The 21,581-nt window shown below is 50.1% G+C and overlaps 1 protein-coding gene across 5 annotated transcripts in view; it reads left to right on the top strand.

Annotated features, from left to right (window-relative positions):
* LOC140388230 (cadherin-related family member 4-like) overlaps positions 1-21,581 on the top strand; it is a 330,338-nt gene that overhangs the window by 204,135 nt on the left and 104,622 nt on the right. For 4 of the 5 annotated variants that reach the window (XM_072472040.1, XM_072472041.1, XM_072472044.1 and 1 more), the window contains 2 exons: positions 12,127-12,336; positions 21,221-21,366. In XM_072472040.1, coding sequence (XP_072328141.1) covers positions 12,127-12,336; positions 21,221-21,366 — 356 coding nt within the window. The remainder of the gene's footprint in view (positions 1-12,126; positions 12,337-21,220; positions 21,367-21,581) is intronic. The other variant, XM_072472043.1, reaches the window with a different exon arrangement.

Below are 21,581 nucleotides of genomic sequence, written 5' to 3'. Positions count from 1 at the left end.
CTCACCATGCCATGGTCCGGTCCCAGCAGTCGCGGAGAGCATTGACCGCCTGGCGCACGTGATGGATGGCGTCGCGCACTCACAGGTTGAGATAGCACAGCCCCTGGCAGGAATGCCGCACTCCCTGGGCTCCGTCTCTGCGAACATTCGGACCGTGGTCGATACCGCTGCAGGCCTCCAGGACTGGCAGCGCCAGGTGTCGGTGGTGCGACGGGGCATGTCTCCGATCGCACCTCCGTCCCACAGTGAGGCCCGGGGGCCACCGGGCTTCCCGAGGGAGGAGGAGGTTCTGGGGCCCGTCCCGGTACCTCCAGCAAGGGACGTCCCGGTACACTCGGCCTCCCCCCGTTCCGTCCCTGGCGCATCTGGTGGGCAGCATGCAGGACAGGGTGGCACCACGCCATCCAGCACACCTGCCGAGCAGCCTGGCCCATCGAAGCCGGGCCGCCACAGGAAATCCGTGCCGACGGGGAGCCATGTCGCAGGGCGTGATGCTCAGCAGTCCACCTCCACTCCTGCTGTACCATCTGGGGATACACCGAGACGTAGTGGTAGGGCCCGTAAGGAAAAGAAGTTAGGAACATAATAAGTTGGCACGGGTGCAGGGCACAGTTTAGTTGTAGGGGGTAGGGCATCTGCATGTGAATGTCACAATGAAACTCACTGTTGCACTTAACTTGTAAGACTGTGCTATGTCCGGTGCCAGGGGGCTCGTGAGGGTGACCGAGTGGCGCTGTGGTTAATGAGCGGTTCAATGTCGGTGCCGGATGTGCTGTCCCTTTCCCCCCCCGCCTCCCAAAATCGGACACCGTAGTCCTCGGCACTCCGACGGCAGCGACCCCACACGGGCACGTGATGAAATGTCCGTTACGAAGGCTGTGACCACCAGAGTGAATAGTTCAGCTATAGCCACGAGTCAGACCTTGGCTGGCGAATCTGAGCTCACAGCTCATCGCAGAGCGGGCTGTCATCATTCAACATGGCACTGATCACAACCGCTTACACAATCATCAATGTTGTGCAATCCTGTAGTGCCGCAGTGGTAAGGTGATGTGGAATTGGTGCTGTGAATGCAGGGGGGGGGGGGTGGGAGGGGGGGGGAGGGGTGCAGGGGGGGGGGTGCAAGTGGCAGTGTTCAGCGAATCCCTCCCCCACGGTGTGTGAACCGTGCGGCCACCAACACGTCACGTGCCCGCTGTCCTCGACAGTGCCGTCGTGCAGCCTCCTGGACGTAACCAGCACCTGGGCAGTGTTTGTGTCCTGCGCCCCTACCCCCACCCTGATGCACGACATCCTCCTCCGCATCCTCCTCTTCATCCTCCCCTACGTTTGCGTTGGCTCTGGTGCCGTCGGGTCCTCCCTCCGACTCCTCCACCCGGGCATCTCCCCTCTGCATGGCAATGTTGTGCAGCGCACAGCAGACCACAACCATGCAACCGACCCTGTCGGGCCGGTAATGCAGGGCCCCTCCGGAGCGGTCAGGCATCTGAATCGCATCTTCAGCAGGCCGAAGCACCGCTCCGTGTCCTCCACCCATTCCACGTGGTGCGAGGTGCGCCACGAGGTGGCATATATGTGCGACCGTCTCACTGCTGAACCGTAGTCTCCTGCATGTAATGTCCGGTAGGGCCTCGAACGACATTCTGTCACGGTACACCCTCGGCCTTGCTGGACGCCTGTGGCGCCCTGGCACCACCATCAGTGGTTCCTCCTCCTCCTCCTTCCACCCCCCCCCCCCCCCAAGTACTTCGATATCAGTGCCCGCTTCCTGTGCATTCCTCGCCTCGGCATTCCCCTGGACATTCCGGGCCTGAGCGACTGCGGCCTGCGCGGCGACGAAGGGCCACTCCGCGGCCATCCCCTCTGCTGCAGCAGCAATCGCTGCACCTTCAGCCACTGTAGGCCGTCTGAGTCTACGCTGCCAGGTGACCACCTGCAGTGCTGCGGCTCCAACCACGGCAGTGAACATCGCTGTCTGGTTGGCATACATGGTGACCTGCAGGAGGGTGGTGGGGGGCAGAGAAACAACACGTTACACGGAGGTTCTTCCACACCTCGGCAGCCGGGTGGCATGGGATACCTGTGTGCCCCGGTGGCCTGGTCGCGCTGCAGATTCGCAGTCAGCCTAACCCCTGGTCACTGTCTGCGCCCAACGGTCAGTTCACACCGTACTGCTCACCAGTGTGCCACTCGCCTGTGCCCATCAGCCACACGCACCCTGCGGCCGTGTCCTCGTCACCATCCTGCCATATCAGGGCGGCTGACATGGGACATCCGCGGATGGACGATACCATCCACACTCTCCCTCACCCCCCACCCACCTCCAGTCACTCCCTCACCCCTCGCCCACCTGCACTCTCTCCCTCACCCCCTCCCACCTCCACACTCTCCCTCACCCCGCTCCCACCTCCACTCCCTCCCTCACCCCTCTCCCAACACCACACTCTCCCTCACCCCACCTCCACTCCCTCCCTCACCCCCCCTCCCAACTCCACACTCTCCCTCACCCCCCCTCCCAACTCCACACTCTCCCTCATCCCCCCTCCCACCTCCACTCCCTCCCACACATCCCCTCCCAACTCCACACTCACCCTCACCCCCCTCCCACCGCCTCCCTCATCCCCCTCCCACCTCCACACTCTCCCTCACCCCCCCTTCCCACCTCCACTCCCTCCCTCACCCCCCCCCCCCCCCACGTCCACTTCCTCCCCCAACCCCCACCCCATTGGCCGCAGCATTCTCGGGGAAGCCAACCCGGTCTACAGGAGCTCCGGAACAGTCCGCTCACCTCCTCACTGCTCAGCGTCAGCCAGCACGACTGGCTGACGACTTTATTTACCAGGTGTGAATGGCGACGGCGTGAACTGGGGTCACGCCGTCGGGACTTCGGCCCATCCGGGCCGGAGAATAGCGGGGGTAGAGGAGAATCGCCATTTTGGGTGTCTCGGGCGATTCTCCGGCCTGCACCGCGCAGAACTCGACGGGGCCGATCTCGCCGCTTGGGTGAATCATGGGCGGGCATCGGACTGGCGTCGTGTGGAAAAATGGCGTGCCAGGCGATTCTCCCAACCGGCGCGGCATCGGAGAATCACGCCCATGGTTTTTAACACAAAACAATGTTTATTCTATGAATTCAACTTAACCTTTTAAATAAACATTGGATCTCTTAACACCCCTTACTTCAAAGATAACCCCAAAAATATTACAACACTAAATAATCCTTCAGTTAACCCTTTCAACATCCATGAGACTTAACAACTTTAAACAGAAACACATCAGGTTAAAGGCTTTACTATTATGAGTTTAAATCACCCAAATGATCCAGAGATAGTCTTTCATGGCAGAGATCACAACAGATCCAGCTCACTGCAAACACAGACACACCCACGCTCTTTTTCAAACTGAAACTTCAAAATGGTTGAACTGAGCTCAGCTCCACCCACTCTCTGACATCACTGTTTTCTTAAAGGTACATTGCTTAAACATCCATTTCTTAAAGGTACTCTCACATGACACCTCCCCACAAGAAAAAAAAAATAAACCACCAACTTCAAGATGGTTTCATTTTTCACTTTTGCACCATCCACGAAGAAATGTACACAGTAAATATACCTTTTCCTTTTTAAACAAAACAACACACGCAAACAGGCATAATAATAAAGTCCATTTTTCCCGTTCTTCTTCCTCCAACCGAAATCCTTCTCGATTGACAGTCTTTTTGAACAAGAAAGTCTCCGCATGATCCATCCATTCCTCCGAGCCTCGACATTTCTCTTTAGATTCAGATACTGTAGTTCAATCTGACCACAGAGTCCCTTGCAATTCTCCAATACAGGAGCATTGGTTACCACAGCTTCCGGGCAGTCAAATGCCCGTTGAAAGTCCGCTGTCCATTGAAATTTTTGATGTTTCTTTAGCAAGTCCATCAGTGGAGCAATCACGCCACAAAACCTTTGCACAAAGGTTCGATCAAATTCATTCATGTTAAGAGATTGCATTGTTCCCCTTCGTCTTGAGGGTATTGGAAACTCCGCATGGAAAGTGAATTGGGCTTCCCCAAATTAACTTACAGCTAGGTTCATCACCGAACCCGCCACCTGAAGTCGATCGAAGAACTCCATACGATGTTTTAAATGTTCTTTCCATGTCTGGAAGTTGGAAATAAAAGCAGATTGTCCCACTTTCTCCATGCAATCCTTCAAACGTGGGATAGGGTAAGAGTCTGTTCTTGTAACTGTATTCACCTTTCGATAGTCCACACACAACCGTTGGGTACCGTCTGGTTTAGGTACCATCATTATTGGTGAGCTCCATTGGCTGCAACCCACTTCAATTATGCCATTTTTAAGCATACTCTCAATCTCTCTGTTAACCTGTGCCAATTGTAAAGGATTAAGTCTGTATGAATGTTGTTTGATAGGAACAGCATTTCCCACATCTACATCATGTATAACCATTTTAGTACTTCCCAATTTATCTCTACAAACTTGCCCATGTGATATCAATAACTCTTTCAGGTCAGTTTGTTTTTCCTCTGGAAGGTAACTTAACAATTCATCCCAATTTTAAAAAACATCCTCATTTTCCAATTTAATTTGAGGTGTGTCAAATTCACAGTCATCTGTATTTGGTTCGTCACTTTGAGTTAGAATCATTAAAACCTTCTTTAACTCTCCTTCACATGACACACTCGGTGAGTCTTCCTTCTATCTGGTATTTTTACCACATAATTCACCTCACTTAATTTCCTTTCAATCTGATATGGTCCACAAAACCTAGCTTTTAAAGGCTTCCCTACCACTGGTAACAACACTAAAACTTTATCCCCACTGGCTAAACTACAAACTTTGGATTTCTTGTCCGCTATCCGTTTCATCACATTTTGTGCAAGTTTCAAATGTTGTCTAGCCAATTCACCTGCTCTATTTAATCGTTCCCTAAAATTTGATACGTAATCCAATAGTGTAATTTCCAATTTCGCACCCACCAATTTTTCCTTAATCAATTTAAGTGGTCCACTTACCTCATGATCAAAAATTAGTTCAAAAGGACTAAATTTGGTAGACTCATTAGGTGCATCCCTAATTGCAAATAATACGAATGGAATTCCTTTATCCCAATCCTCTGGATAATCTTGACAATACGCCCTCAACATTGTCTTTAATGTCTGATGCCACCTTTCTAACGCTCCCTGCGATTCTGGATGGTACGCAGTTGATTTAAATTGTTTTATTTCTAAGCTATCCATAACTTCTTTGAATAACTTTGAAGTAAAATTTGATCCTTGATCCGATTGAATTTCTGTGGGTAGTCCATATCTAGTAAAGAATTTAAGTAACCTCTCCACAATCCTTTTAGCTGTAATATTACGTACTGGAATGGCCTCTGGAAACCTAGTAGACACATCCATTATAGTCAAAAGATATAGATTCCCACTTTTGGTTTTAGGAAGCGGTCCTACACAATCAATTAGGACCCTCGTAAAGGTTCCTCAAATGCTGGAATGGGTATTAAGGGCGCTGGTTTTATCACTGCTTGAGGTTTCCCTATCACTTGACATGTGTGACATGATTGACAAAATTTAACTACAACTTTATGTAGTCCAGGCCAATAAAAATGTTTCTGGATTTTAGCTTGAGTTTTCCTTATTCCCAAATGACCTCCCACTGGTACCTCATGTGCAACTCGCAACACCTCCTTTCTATACCCTACCGGCAATACTACTTGATGAACTTCTGCCCAATTTTCATCTGCCTGCATATGTACAGGTCTCCATTTTCTCGTCAAGACATCACTTTTACGGTAATAACACTCTGGTATACTCTCCGATTCCTCTTCCGTATATGCTTTCTGATATATCCGTTTTATTTCTACATCTTTCTGTTGTAACTCCGCCAATTTTCCTGAACTAAAAATATCCGCCACATCCTCCACCTGTTCTTGTTCTTTTTCAACCATCTGATCAAAAATCATTTCTGATAATTGCACTTCACCTTCATCTTAACTCTTTGATTTCTCCTCTTGTCTTAACCTGTGACTTTGCGACCTTGTTACTGCACAATCTGGAAAAATCCCAGGATATTCGTCCTTCAACACTTCAGTTGACTGATTTTTCACTGGCTTATCAACCACAGTAGGCACACTCCCACCTGCGATCCAGCTATATCATTACCCAAGATAAACTGTATTCCTGGACAAGATAGTTTCTCTATTACTCCTACTACAACTTCACCACTCTTCACTGGACTTTCCAACCTTACCTTACATAATGGAACACTACTCCTCTCACCCTGAATTCCATATATTACCACCTTTTCTGGCAACATTCTTCCCAAACTACATAATTCCTCATCTCTTACCATTAAAGATTGACTAGCCCCTGTATCTCTTAAAATTGTGACTTCTTTACCTGCTCCTCCTGATACACATGAGTAAACTTTACCCACACAAGTAAATTCTTTAAAGACCTCTGGCACCTTCTTCACAATTACTTCTTGAATAGGCTGTACAATCGTTTGCACCTCCTTCGCTTCCCTTAGAGTGGTAAAGGAAACCCTCCTTTACCACTCTAACAAATCCCACTGTCTTATCCTGTTTTACAACATCAGCCTTCCCAGTGCTTTTCTTCAAGCACCAACACTGTGACTTTACATGGCCTAGTTTATTACAGTGAAAACATTTGAAACTTTTCATTTCTTTTCCACTCTCCTGGATTTATTTTTTAATCTGAGGTTCACTCTCCTTGTTATCTCCCATCAGATCACCTTTACCTTTACCACTTGAGTATTTCTCATGTCCCCAGTTTCTATCCTTCACCGGCAGAAACTGATGTCAGAAACCAATCTTTGATTTGTGAACTAATTCATAATCATCTGCCATTTCTGCTGCTAATCTCACAGTTTTAACTCTCTGTTCTTCCACATGACTTCTCACTACATCAGGAATTGAATTTTTAAACTCCTCCAGAAGTATAATTTCTCTGAGAGCTTCATACGTTTGGTCTATTTTCAACACCCTTATCCACCAATCAAAATTACTCTGTTTGAGCCTTTCAAACTCCATGTATGTTTGACCAAATTCATTCCTTAAATTTCTAAACCTTTGTCTATAAGCTTCAGGCACTAGCTCATATGAACTTAAGATGGATTTCTTCACCTCCTCATATGTTCCAGATACCTCCTGCGATAGTGATGCAAACACTTCACTAGCCCTACCTACCAGCTTTGTTTGAATCAGTAATACCCACATGTCCTGTGGCCATTTCATTTGTTTAGCTCCCTTCTCAAATTAAATGAAAAAGGCTTCTACCTCCTTCTCGTCAAACCTTGGCAAGGCTTGGACATATTTAAATAGATCCCCACCACGTCTTCGACTGTGGTGCTTTGTCTCATTATCCTCATCCATCTCCTCCAACTGTACGTGTCCCTTTGCGTCTGCCAATTTTAACTGATTTTCAGAGCCGTTTTCCGAAGTTCAAACTCTCTCTCTTTTCCCTTTTCCTCTCTATCTCTTTCTTTGTTTCTTTCTTCTCTCTCCTTTTCTTTTTCCTCTCTATCTCTATCTCTTTCTTTTTCTTTGCATATTCAAGCCGCTTTAATTCTTTTTCATGTTCATGTTGCTTTAATTCTTTTTAATGTTCAAATTGCTTAATCTGAAACTCGAGCTTTGCCAAATCTAATGAGTCAGAATGTATCACAGGCAAACGTAAATGTGCAGATACCGCGTTAAGTACCTCATCTTTTTGTATTTTGCTAGGCAGTGTTAACTGCAATGCATTTGCCAAACCTAACAGTCTGTTGTTAATCTCTGTCTGTGAGGTATCACGTGTTACCGCGTCCAACCCCAAAAACTTCTGAGCCTCCGAAAGAGCCTTTGTTCACAACACTCTCCCCACTTAAACTAAAATACTACACTGGAAAAGCAACAAACCTTCACTGTCTTTAAGTTCACAAAAGCCAATCCAATAGATAGACTTTAATCCCCTTTGAGCCCCCAATTGTTATGGGCAAGGTGTTTTCAGAACCCCAAAATGTACCATGGAGTTCAACCAATCTCTCCGTTTAATGGATTGTTGCTTTTGAAGCACGCGGCTTGTTCCCTAGGTGTGGTATTACAATTATGGACACGTGGTTTTTAACACAAAACAATGTTTATTCTATGAACTCAACTTAACCTTTCAAATAAACATTGGATCCCTTAACACCCCTTACTTCAAAGATAACCCTGAAAATATTACAACACTAAATAATCCTTCAGTTATCCCTTTCAACATCCATGAGACTTAACAACTTTAAACAGAAACACATCAGGTTAAAGGCTTTACTATTATGAGTTTAAATCACCCAAATGATCCAGAGATAGTCTTTCATGGCAGAGATCACAACAGATCCAGCTCACTGCAAAACACAGACACACCCACGCTCTTTTTCAAACTGAAACTTCAAAATGGCTGAACTGAGCTCAGCTCCACCCACTCTCTGACATCACTGTTTTCTTAAAGGTACATTGCTTAAACATCCATTTCTTAAAGGTACTCTCACATGACAATATAGGTTATGAATATTTACTGCCCCAGCTCTGATGCTTGTGGCATCTGACTGGTAACAGTTTGCAACCTGAAAGTGGCCCATTTATACCAAACCTCTACTTCCTGTTGGTCAGCCAATCGTCTTTCCATGTGAATATATTACTTTCAATACCATGAGCTCTTATCTTGTGCAGTACCCTTTTATGTGGGCTCTTATCGAATGCCTTTTGGAAATCCAAATGCATGATATCCACCAGCTCCCCTTTAGCCACCCTACTTGTTACATTCTAAAGAACTCGAATATGTTTCTCATACACAATTTCCCTTTCACAAAACCATGTTGTCACTGCCCGATGGTATAATGATTTTTTTAATGTCCTGCTACTACCTCTTAATAATGGATTCCAGGGTTTTCCTATTGACAGATCTTAGACCAACTGGCCTATGTTTAGTTTGCTCCTTTCTGACTATCCTGCTTTCAATGGTTACGGAGAATATCACAGCTGTACTGCAGGAGGACACCTCAGAGGGCAGCGAGGCTATATGAGTAGAGATCAGGAATAAGAAGGGTGCAGTCTCAATGTTGGGGGTTTACTACAGGCCTCCCAACAGCCAGCGGGAGATAGAGGACCAGATAGGTAGACAGATTTTGGAAAGGAGTAAAAGCAACAGGGTTGTTGTGATGGGAGACTTTAACTTCCCCAATATTGACTGGGACTCACTTAGTGCTAAGGGCTTGGATGGGGCAGAGTTTGTAAGGAGCATCCAGGAGGGCTTCTTAAAATAATATGTAGATAGTCCAACTAGGGAAGGGGCTGTACTGGACCTGGTATTGGAGAATGAGCCCGGCCAGGTGGTAGAAGTTTCAGTAGGGGAGCATTTCGGGAACAGTGACCACAATTCAGTGAGTTTTAAAGTGCTGGTGGACAAGGAAAAGAGTGGTCCTAGGGTGAATATGCTAAATTGGGGGAAGGCTAATTATAACAATATTAGGCAGGAACTGAAGAACAAAGATTGGGGGCGGATGTTTTGAGGGTAAATCAACATCTGACATGTGGGAGGCTTTCAAATGTCAGTTGAAAGGAATTCAGGACCGGCATGTTTCTGTGAGGAAGAAGGATAAATATGGCAAATTTCGCGATCCTTGGATAACTAGGGATATTGTAGGACCCGTCAAAAAGAAAAAGGAGGCATTTGTCAGGGCTAGAAGGCTGGGAACAGACAGAGCCTGTGTGGAATATAAGGAAAGTAGGAAGGAACTTAAGCAAGGAGTCAGGAGGGCTAGAAGTGGTCACGAAAAGTCGTTGGCAAATAGGGTTAAGGGAAATCCCAAGGCTTTTTACACGTACATAAAAAGCAAGAGGGTAGCCAGGGAAAGGGCTGGCCCACTGAAGGACAGGGGAGGGAATCTATGTGTGGAGCCAGAGGAAATGGGAGAGGTACTAAATGAATACTTTGCATCAGTATTCACCAAAGAGAAGGAATTGGTGAATGTTGAGTCGGGAATAGGGTGTATAGATAGCCTGGGTCACATTAAGATCCAAAAAGACGAGGTGTTGAGCGTCTTGAAAAATATTAAGGTGGCTAAGTCCCCAGGGCCTGATGGGATCTACCCCAGAATACTGATGGAGGCAAGAGAGGAAATTGCTGAGGCCTTGACAGAAATCTTTGGATTCTCACTGTCTTCAGGTGATGTCCCGGAGGACTGGAGAACAGCCAAAGTTGTTCCTTTGTTTAAGAAGGGTAGCAAGGATAATCCAGGGAACTACAGGCCGGTGCGCCTTACGTCAGTGGTAGGGAAATTACTGGAGAAAATTCTTCGAGACAGGATCTACTCCTATTTGGAAGCAAGGGGTTGTATTAGTGAGAGGCAGCATGGTTTTGTGAAGGGGAGGTCGTGTCTCAGTAACGTGATAGAGTTTTTTGAGGAGGTCACAAAGATGATTGATGCAGGTAGGGCAGTGGATGTTGTCTATATGGACTTCAGTAAGGCCTTTAACAAGGTCCCTCATGACAGACTGGTACAAAAGGTGAAGTCACATGGGATCAGAGGTGAGCTGGCAAGATGGATACAGAACTGGCTAGGTCATAGAAGGCAGAGAGTCGCAATGGAAGGGTGCTTTTCTGATTGGAGGGCTGTGACTAGTGGTGTTCTGCAGGGATCAGTGCTGGGACCTTTGTTGTTCGTAGTATACATAAATGATTTGGAGAAAAATGTAACTGGTCTGATTAGTAAGTTTGCGGACGACTCAAAGGTTGACGGAATTGTGGATAGCGATGAGGACTGTCAGATGATTTAGATCATTTGGAGACTTGGGCGGCGAGATGGCAGATGGAGTTTAATCCGGACAAATGTGAGGTAATGCATTTTGGAAGGTCTAATACAGGTAGGGAATATACAGTGAATGGTAGAATCCTCAAGAGTATTGACAGTCAGAGAGAGATTGGCATGCTTGCCTTCATTGGCCGGGGCATTGAGTATAAAAATTGGCAAGTCATGTTGCAGCTGTATAGACCCTTAGTTAAGCCACACTTGGAGTATAGTGTTCAATTCTGGTCGCCAAACTACCAGAAGGATGTGGAGGCTTTAGAGAGGGTGCAGAAGAGATTTACCAGGATGTTGCTGGTATGGAGGGCATTAGGTATGAGGAGAGGTTGAATAAACTCGGTTTGTTCTCACTGGAACGAAGGAGGTTGAGGGGAGACCTGATAGAGGTATACAAAATTATGAGGGGCATAGACAGAGTGGATAGTCAGAGGCTTTTTCCCAGGGTAGAGGGGTCAATTACTAGGGGGCATAGGTTTAAGGTGCGAGGGGCAAGGTTTAGAGGAGATGTACGAGGCAAGTTTTTTTACACAGAGGGTAGTGGGTGCCTGGAACTCGCTGCCGGATGAGGTGGTGGAAGCAGGGACGATAGTGACGTTTCAGGGGCATCTTGACAAATACATGAATAGGATGGGAATAGAGGGATGCGGACTCCAAAAGTGTAGAAAATTTTAGTTTAGACGGGCAGCATGGTTGGGGCAGGCTTGGAGGGCCGAAGGGCCTGTTCTTGTGCTGTACTTTTCTTTGTTCTTTGGTCAATCTCTCTCCTTTCTCATATAAAGGTGTTACATTTACATTTTTTCCAATCTTTACAACCAACATATTCACTATCTCTTCAGCCACTTCTCTGAAGACCCAACGATGCAGGCCATCAGGTCTTGGGAACATGCCATCCTTTAATCTCATTAGTTTTCCTGGCATTTTTCCCTCGGGATAATGATTGTTTTAAGTTCCTCCCTCTCTTTTATCCAGATTTTCTACTATAATTGGCATGTTTTTAGTTTCTTCTATCATGAAAGGAAATACAGAAGATTGGAGTCTCGCCCATTTCCTTATTCCCATTATAATTGCCCAGTCTCATCCTCCAAGGGACCAGAGCTGGTTTTAGCTACTCTCTTCCTTTTTATTTATTTGTAGAAGTTCTTACTGTCTGGTTTTATATTTCTTGCAGCTCCAAGAGATGAATACCAGTCAGAGGTCTGGATTTCTTCACGAGTGGTGCTGATTTTGCTGTATCTCCTTTGTAATCTCTAGTTTTCTCATTTGTTTTCAGCGACTGTCTCGATGCTGGTGACTGTCACTCAAGTTAATGAGTTTCCTCCTGTCTTTCACGGCATCAAGACTTTCTCAGTTCCAGAAAACAGTCCAGTGAACACACTGGTGGGCATTGTGAATGCTACAGATGCTGACTGGGTCTATAACAATGTGCGTTTCTCCATTGTTGGACATGATCCCCCAACCTTCTACATTCACCCAGACATTGGTTAGTGTTCCTCATATTGAAGGGGTGACTGGGTTGGTGACTGGAACTGACTGTGGCAAGGACGTGGTGGATTAAAAGAATAGGATAGGAGGCTGGCTGGAGTATTGAGTGATCACACTGTTGGTCCCATGATACAACAAAGATTAATATAAAGGGGAAGAAATTGTATTGATATAACGCCTCTTGTGATTTTGCATCATGCCAAAGCGCTTTACAGTGAATGAGGGACTTTTAAATCATAGGATAGGATTTTCAGGTTCCGCCAGCAACGATGCCCACCATTGGCTGAACCGGGATATCCCAGCCGGAGGTACAGCGACATTACAGGAAATGCGGCAAATTATTTGCACACAGCACGATCGCACAAGCAATGTAATAGATGATCAGATAATCTGTTTCAGTGATATTGCTTGAGGGATAAATATTGACCTGGAAACCATCTCCCTTCTTCCTCTTTGAAACAGTTCACTGGATCTCTTCTATCCCCCTGAGTGGGTAGAAAAGGCGTTGGTTTAACATTTTGATCCAAAACATGCACTGAAGCTTCAACCTGCATTTTGTGCTCAGGTTTCTGGATATGAATTGAACCCACAACCTAATGATTTAGAGACAAAAGTACACCCCACTTAGCCAAGGATGACATTTAACTGTAGATCAGTAAAGCACAGGAAATCTCTAGTCTCGCCAATATGAAATTCAGCTGTTCCCGAAGCGAACATAGGGTTCCTAATTCCTCTACTCTATCTTGAGGTCCATCCCAACTGTTGGTCACTCACAGTGAGGAATATTCTCTTGATAATAGTCCTAAATATATTTCACTCATTTGTTTCAACTTAGCTTCACCCTCTAAACTTCACTTCATTCTATCAGGACAGGTTGTATGAGAAATAGGAGCCCATTCAATACGATCATGGCCCATCATCTATCTAAACTCCACTTTCCCACTTACTCCACCTGTCCGTTGATTTCCTAAGAGACCAAACTTCTGTCTATCCCACTCTTAAATCGATTCACTAATCGAGCATCCACAACTCTCTCGGGCAGAGAATTCCAAAGATTCATAATCCTTTGAGATTAAGAAATATCACCTCATCTCAGTCTTAAATCCATAGAATTCCTACAGCACAGAAGGAGGCCATTTAGCCCATCAAGTCTGCACCGACCCTCTGAAAGAACACTCTATCGAGACCCATTCCGCCGCCCTATCACAGTAACCCTGAGTGGTAGTATGTATTGGGGGTCATGTGGGACTGGAAGCCCTAATGTCATTGGCTGACAGATCCCGGGTCCTGGTTGGCCGTTGACCTCAAGCTCCGCCCTGAAGGCGAAGTATAAGAAGCCGGTGTCTTCCCCCGCAGGCCGAGGGTGAGCACGGAGATTTTCACCCTCATTGAAGACACCGACGATTTCCAGACGGCGTTCACAGCACTCAGAAGTCTCTACGTTCGCCCAGTTGACCAAATCTACGCTCGCTACCAGCTCGCGACAAGACGGCAAGCTCCCGGAGAATCGATGGACGAGTTCTACGCCGCGCTGCTGATTTTGGGACGAGCCTGCAGCTGCCCGTCGTTGAATGCAAACGATCACACGGACATGTTAATGCGCGATGCTTTTGTGGCAGGTATGCAATCCTCCCAAATCCGCCAAAGACTTCTAGAAAAAGAGCCGCTAGGACTCTCAGAGGCACGGGCCCTAGCAGCCTCCCTAGACGTGGCCGCGCGTAATAGCCGCGCCTACGGCCCCGACCGCGCGGCAGGCCATTGGGTCCCGTACGTACCCGTTGCGGCAAACCCCCTACCCCCCCCCCCCCCCCGGACACCCCACAGGCTTGCGCAGTCCAAACGCCGAGTCGCACCGGGGGCGCCCACTGTTATTTCTGCGGCCAGGCGAAGCACCCCCGACAACGCTGTCCGGCCCGCGCAGGCATCTGCTAAAGCTGCGGGAAAAAGGGCCATTATGCGGTTGTGTGCCGATCCCGTGAGGTCGCCGCTGTCCTGGGGCCACAGGGAGCCCCACAAGCAGTCTATGCCTCCCAACCCCCCCAGCACGCCTTGTACGACCCGCAGGCGCAGCCGCTCTGGGTCCCGACCACCGCGGTCCCGGGAGAACTGGGAGCCCTGCACGCCGCCTACGCTCCCCAACCCCCCTCCCCGCAGCCCATGTATGACCCGCCGCCGGCGCTCCCGCTTTGGGTCCCGGCCAACACTCTCCACGGAGAGGAAGGGGTTTTTCGCGTCCCGAACGCCACCCTCACCCCCGTCCCGCGCCCCACGCCTGACCCGCCGGTGCCACCTACTTGGACCCCGACCACCGCTGTCCCCGGTGAGGGAGCTCCTCGCGCTCCTTGCGCTTGCGGCCCCACGCCTGACCCGCTGGCGCCGCCGACTTGGGCCCCGACCACCGCTGTCCCCGGTGAGGGAGCTCCGCGCGGTCCTAGCGCTCGCGGCCCTGGCGCTCGCGGTGAGGGAGCTCCGCGCGGTCCTAGCGCTCCCCAGACCCCTCAGCACACCATGTGCGACCCGCAGACGCCGCCATTTTGGGTCCCGACCACCACGAGGGGAGGAGGGACGCCGTTGTGCGACCCGCAGACGCCGCCATTTTGGGTCCTGACCACCACGAGGGGAGGAGGGGCGCCGCCATCTTGGACCGCCCCCGACCTGTACGACACATGGGGCGGCCATTTTGTCCACCCCCGCCGCCATCTTGTGACCCCCCAGCCACGTGCGATGTATGGGGGTGGCCATTTTGTCCCTCCCCAACGCCATCTTGGACGGCAACAACGGACCCCACCCCACTACTACAACCACGGCTCGCTTCGGTTACGCTCGATCAGGCTCGGCCCCGGACTCTCCAGACGACGACGACAACGGTCCTAATTAACGGCCACGAGACGCCATGCCGAGTCGACTCCGGGAGCACGGAAAGTTTTATACACCCCGACACGGTAAGACGCTGTTCATTAACCACCTATCCCAGCGCACAAAAGATTTGCCTAGCTGCAGGATCCCACTCCGTACAGAGCCAGGGATTCTGCATAGTTACCCTAACGGTGCAGGGGAGGGAGTTCAAAAACTACAAACGTAACGTCCTTCCCCAACTCTGTGCCCCCACCTTGCTGGGATTAGATTTCCAATGTAATCTACAGAGCCTTACGTTTAAATTTGGCGGCCCCATACCCCCACTCACTATCTGCGGCCTCGCTACCCTCAAGGTGCAACCCCCGTCCTTGTTTGCGAACCTCACCCCGGATTGCAAACCCGTCGCCACTAGGAGCAGACGGTACAGCGCCCAGGACCGGACCTTCATTCGGTCCGAAGTCCAGCGGCTACTAAAGGAGGGCATAATCCAGGCCAGCAATAGTCCCTGGAGAGCGCAGGTGGTAGTAGTGAAGACAGGGGAGAAACAAAGGATGGTCATTGACTATAGCCAGACCATCAACAGGTACACACAACTAGACGCGTACCCTCTCCCCCGCATATCCGACATGGTCAATCGGATTGCCCAGTATAAAGTCTTCTCCACCGTGGACCTCAAGTCCGCCTACCATCAGCTCCCCATCCGCCCAAGTGACCGCAAGTACACAGCCTTCGAGGCAGACGGGCGATTTATACCATTTCCTACGGGTCCCTTTTGGCGTCACAAACGGGGTCTCGGTCTTCCAACGGGAGATGGACCGGATGGTTGATCAACATGGGTTACGGGCCACGTTCCCGTACCTCGACAATGTAACCATCTGCGGCCACGATCAGCAGGACCACGACACCAACCTCCAAAAATTCCTCCAGACCGCCAAAGCCTTGAACCTCACGTACAACGAGGACAAGTGCATTTTTAGCACCGATCGGCTAGCCATTCTGGGCTACATAGTGCGCAATGGGATAATAGGCCCCGACCCCGAACGTATGCGCGCACTCATGGAATTTCCCCTCCCGCACTGCCCAAAAGCCCTGAAACGCTGCCTGGGGTTCTTTTCGTACTACGCCCAGTGGGTCCCCCAGTACGCAGACAAGGCCCGCCCCCTAATACAGACCACGACCTTCCCTCTGTCGACAGAGGCTTGCCAGGCCTTCAGCCACATCAAAGCGGACATCGCAAAGGCCACGATGCGCGCCATCGACGAGTCCCTCCCCTTCCAGGTCGAGAGCGACGCCTCCGACGTAGCTCTAGCGGCCACCCTTAACCAAGCGGGCAGACCCGTGGCCTTCTTCTCCCGAACCCTCCACGTCTCAGAAATCCGCCACTCCTCAGTGGAAAAGGAAGCCCAAGCCATAGTGGAAGCTGTGCGACATTGGAGGCATTACCTGGCCGGCAGGAGATTCACTCTCCTCACTGACCAACGGTCGGTAGCCTTCATGTTCGATAATGCACAGCGGGGCAAAATTAAAAATGACAAGATCTTAAGGTGGAGGATCGAGCTCTCCACCTTCAACTATGAGATCTTGTACCGGCCCGGAAAGCTGAACGAGCCGTCCGATGCCCTATCCCGCGGCACATGTGCCAACGCACAAATTGACCGCCTCCAAACCCTCCACGAGGACCTCTGCCACCCGGGGGTCACTCGGTTTTACCACTTCATCAAGTCCCGCAATCTCCCATACTCTTTAGAAGAGGTCCGTACAGTCACAAGGGACTGCCACATCTGCGCGGAATGCAAGCCGCATTTTTTCAGGCCAGATGGAGCGCACCTGATTAAGGCTTCCCGCCCCTTTGAACGCCTCAGTCTCGATTTCAAAGGGCCCCTCCCCTCCACCGACCGCAACGCATATTTCCTTAATGTAGTGGACGAATACTCCCGCTTCCCTTTCGCCATTCCCTGCTCCGACATGACCGCGGCCACAGTCATTAAAGCCCTGAACAGCATCTTCACACTGTTCGGTTACCCCGCATACGTCCACAGCGACAGGGGGTCCTCTTTCATGAGTGACGAGCTGCGCCAGTTCCTGCTCAGCAAGGGCATAGCCTCAAGCAGAACGACCAGCTACAACCCCCGGGGGAACGGGCAAGTAGAAAGGGAGAACGGCACGGTCTGGAAGGCCGTCCTACTGGCCCTACGGTCCAGGGACCTCCCAGTTTCACGGTGGCAGGAGGTCCTCCCGGACGCTCTCCATTCCATCCGGTCGTTATTATGTACAAGCACTAATCAAACGCCTCACGAGCGTCTCCTTGTCTTCCCTAGGAGGTCCTCCTCTGGAACGTCGCTGCCGACCTGGCTGGCGGCCCCAGGACCCATCCTGCTCCGAAAGCACGTGCGGGCACATAAGGCGGACCCGTTGGTCGAAAGGGTTCACCTCCTCCACGCAAACCCCCAGTACGCCTACGTGGAGTACCCCGACGGCCGACAGGACACGGTCTCCCTGCGGGATCTGGCGCCCGCCGGCACCACGCACACCCCCCCGACACCATCAACCCAACCGCCCCCCTTCCTGCCACCGCTGCACCCCGCGACCGCCCCCTTCCCAGGAGGATCAGTCCCCCTCCCCTTTGCACCGACAGCTGAAACCGTACGGCTCCTGGAGGCGACAACACTGGTACAAGCACCACCGCCGGGGCCGAGGCGATCGACACGGACGACCAGACCGCCCGACCGACTCGTGGCGTCGATGTAAAACAAAGATGGACTGTTCAAAGAACATTTTGTTTTTTCCTATACCCGCTGTAAATAGTTGTAACAGGGCGAAACTGTCCAATACTGTACTACCATGTAAATGTTCTATCCTCCCAGGACCAGCCCTGTAAACCCTTACCACCATACGAAGCATCACCCCGCCGGGTTCATTTTTGACAAGGGGTGAATGTGGTAGTATGTATTGGGGGTCATGTGGGACTGGAAGCCCTAATGTCATTGGCTGACAGATCCCGGGTCCTGGTTGGCCGTTGACCTCAAGCTCCGCCCTGAAGGCGAAGTATAAGAAGCCGGTGTCTTCCCCCGCAGGCCAGTTTACTATCGGGCTGCTGGGGAACAGACACGCTTAATAAAGCCTCATCGACTTCACTCTATTCGTCTCACGGAGTCTTTGTGCGCTACACCCTGCACATTGATCACGTCCAATCCCCATAACCTGCACATCACTGGTCTCTAAGGGGCAATTGTTCATGGTCAATTCACCTAACCTGCACATCTCTGGACTGTGGGAGGCAACCCCAACACCCGGAGGAAACCCATGCAGACACTGGGAGAAGGTGCAAACTCCACACAGACAGTCAACCAAGGCTGGACTTCAACCTGGGTCTCTGGCACTGTGAGGCAGCAATGCTAACAACTGTGCCACCTTATCTTGAAACCGTGGCCCCTGCCACGGGAAAATTCTCTGTGTTTATTCTCTCAAGCTCCTTCAGAAACTTGTGTGGGTCAATGAGATTGCATCTTAATCTTCTACGTTTCAGAGAATATTGGCCCAATTCACTCAACCTCTTATCACAGGAGCCAAGCTAATGAACTTTTGCTGTTCTGTCTCCAATGCAAGTTTATCCTTCCTTAGATGTGGAGACAAAAACTGCACAAAAGATTCCAGAGGTTGTCTCACCAAACTGCAGAATTGTAGCAAGCTTTCCTTTCTGCACTCTAATCCTTTTGCCTTCTTAAGGGCTTGCTATACCTCCATGCTAACTTTCTAACATCTGGAATAAAAACAGGAAATGCCGGAAAACTTCAGCAAGGCCTCGTGGCATCCGTGGTAAGACAGAGTTAAGCTGAAGCAGAGTTCAATACAATTCTCCTTCCCTTCAATGAGGACCATGCTGACTCAAATTGTTAACTCTGGTTTTCTTGTTACAGATTCCAGAGCTGCTGAGTTTTTCCAGTACTTTCTGTTTTCATTTCAGATTTCCAGCATCTGCAGTAATTTGGTTTTATCCTCTGAATATCAGAAATTACACATTTCACTCATTTTAAAACATATTCTGTTTTTCAATTCTTATCACTAAAGTGAATCTAACACTTCCGTGCATCATCCCCCTGAGATATTCCCCTCCTCCAACCGCACCCCTCCTCCGCACCCATCCACTGCACCCCTCCTCTGCACCCCCCTCCACCCGGACCCACCTTCCATCCACACCTATCTCCCCCTCCTCCCTACCCCTCCTCTATACCCCACCATGCTCCTCCCCCAATATCCTCCTCCAAACCCCTCCCCTTTACCCTCTTCCACACCTCTCCTCCATATCCCAACTCCATACCCCTACAGTGGGCAGCACGGGGGCACAGTAGTTAGCACTGCTGCCTCGCCGCCAGGGACCCGGGTTCAATTCCGACCTTGGGTGACTGTCTATAGAGTTTGCACGTTCTCCCCTTGTCTGTATGAGTTTCCTCCGGGTGCTCTGGTTTCCTCCCTCAGTCCAAAGATGTGCAGATTAGGTGGATTGGCCACATAAAATTTCCCCTTAGTGCCCAAAAGGTTAGGTGGTGTTACGGGGAAAAGGACATGGTGTGGGCCTAGGTAGGGTGCTCATTCTGGTCTGTGTGGCCTCCTTCTGTACTATAGAGATTCCATGATTCTATGAACACCGTGGGCGCGATTCTCCGCTCCCACGCCGGTTGGGAGAATCGCCTGGGCCGCCAAAATTTCCGGGGACGCCGGTCCGACGCTCTCCCGCGATTCTCCCAAGCGGCGGGAACGGCCCGGTCGAGTTTCGCGGGCCGCAGGCCGGAGAATCGCCGGAGACACGGAAAATGGCGATTCTCCGGCACCCCCGCTATTCTGAGGCCCGGATGGGCTGAGCGGCCAGGCCAAAACGGCGGGTTCCCCCCAGCGCCGTCCACACCTGGTCGCTGCAGTCGTGGGCGGTGTGTGAACGCTGGGGGGGGCGGCCTGTGGGGGGGCGAGGGGGGATCCTGCACCGGGCTTCACCTGGAATGTGGGGTGGCCCGCGATCGGTGCCCACCGATCATCGGGCCGTCCTCTCTGAAGGAGGACCTCCTCCCTTCCGCGGCCCCGCAAGATCCGTCCCCATCTTCTTGCGGGGCGGACTTAGAGAGGACGGCAACCACGCATGCGCGGGTTGGCGCCGGCCAACCCACGCATGCGCGGATGACACCCGTTATGCGGCGCCGGCCGCGTCATCTATGCGGCACCGCTTTTCCGCGGGCGACAAGGCCGGGCGTGTGTAGATGACGCGGCCCCGATCCTGGCCCATTGTCAGGGCCTGAATCGGCCGGGACCGGGGCCGTTCCGCGCCGTCGTGAACCTCGACGGCGTTCACGACGGCGCGGCCACTTCGGCGTAGGAGTGGAGAATCCCGCCCCATACCCCTACAATATATAAGCTTGGCTCAATCTGATTGAGAAGTTTAAATTTTACAATAATTTGATTGGATAGATTTAGAGAAACCATTTCCCCAGGTGGGAGAATATAAAACAAGAGAATATCCTTAAGCTTGTAGCTGAGGCATTTCGGAGTGAAAGCAGGAAGCGCATTTTTGCATTCAGATTAGTAGAAATCTGTAATTCCATCACCCAAAAAGCTGTGGATGTTGGAGTGCAATTGAAATTTTCAATACTAAAATCAATTCATTGTCGTTGAGTAAGATTATCGAGGGATATGGAGCTCGGGTGGGTTAATGCTTGAGGTGTAGCCAGGCCAAGATCTTGTTGAATAATAAAGCAGGTTTGAGGAAATCAATGGCTGATTCCTTTCCTCTGTCCCATAAGATGATAAGAAGTAAGAACGCGAGGTGGCTACCCGGCCCCTCCAACTATTGTGTGAGATCATGGCCAATCTGATTGTGCCCTCAACTCCACCTTCCTGCCCATCCCCCACAACCCTCAAGAACCTGATGAATTGTTTATCTTACCTGTACAATTACTGAGTATTTTATCATCTCCACGGTTTCATATTTCAGATGTCTCCTTGATCTCCTGTTTCTGATCATTATTTTGCTTTTCTAGGTCAAATCAACACTTTGGTTCTGCTTGATTTTGAAAAGATTGACACATACATACTGACAATCCAGGCTGTGGACATGAATTACAATGTGCTATTTGATAGCTCCCAGCAAAGAACCACCTATGCCCAGTACACCATCAATGTTGAGGTATGAGAGAAAGCATTGGTTATGTGTAGCAGAATGACATTCTGGGGTGTTAGAAAGATCGTGTCAATCCACGAGAGAAACCATGAGTCAGGGCGTGACGCCACAGGGGGAACCGGGTGGGTGGCTGCAAAGGTATTGCGAATTATTCAAACTGGTACGTATACTTAAAAGATGACTCCTGTCATTAATGTCTCTCCCCTTTCTAGCTGTGATTG

The sequence above is a fragment of the Scyliorhinus torazame genome, chromosome 13, assembly GCF_047496885.1.
Source record: "Scyliorhinus torazame isolate Kashiwa2021f chromosome 13, sScyTor2.1, whole genome shotgun sequence".
In the NCBI taxonomy this organism is placed as follows: domain Eukaryota; kingdom Metazoa; phylum Chordata; class Chondrichthyes; order Carcharhiniformes; family Scyliorhinidae; genus Scyliorhinus; species Scyliorhinus torazame.
The sequence above is the reverse complement of the archived record's forward strand: the minus strand, read 5'-3'. Positions and strand labels throughout refer to the sequence as shown.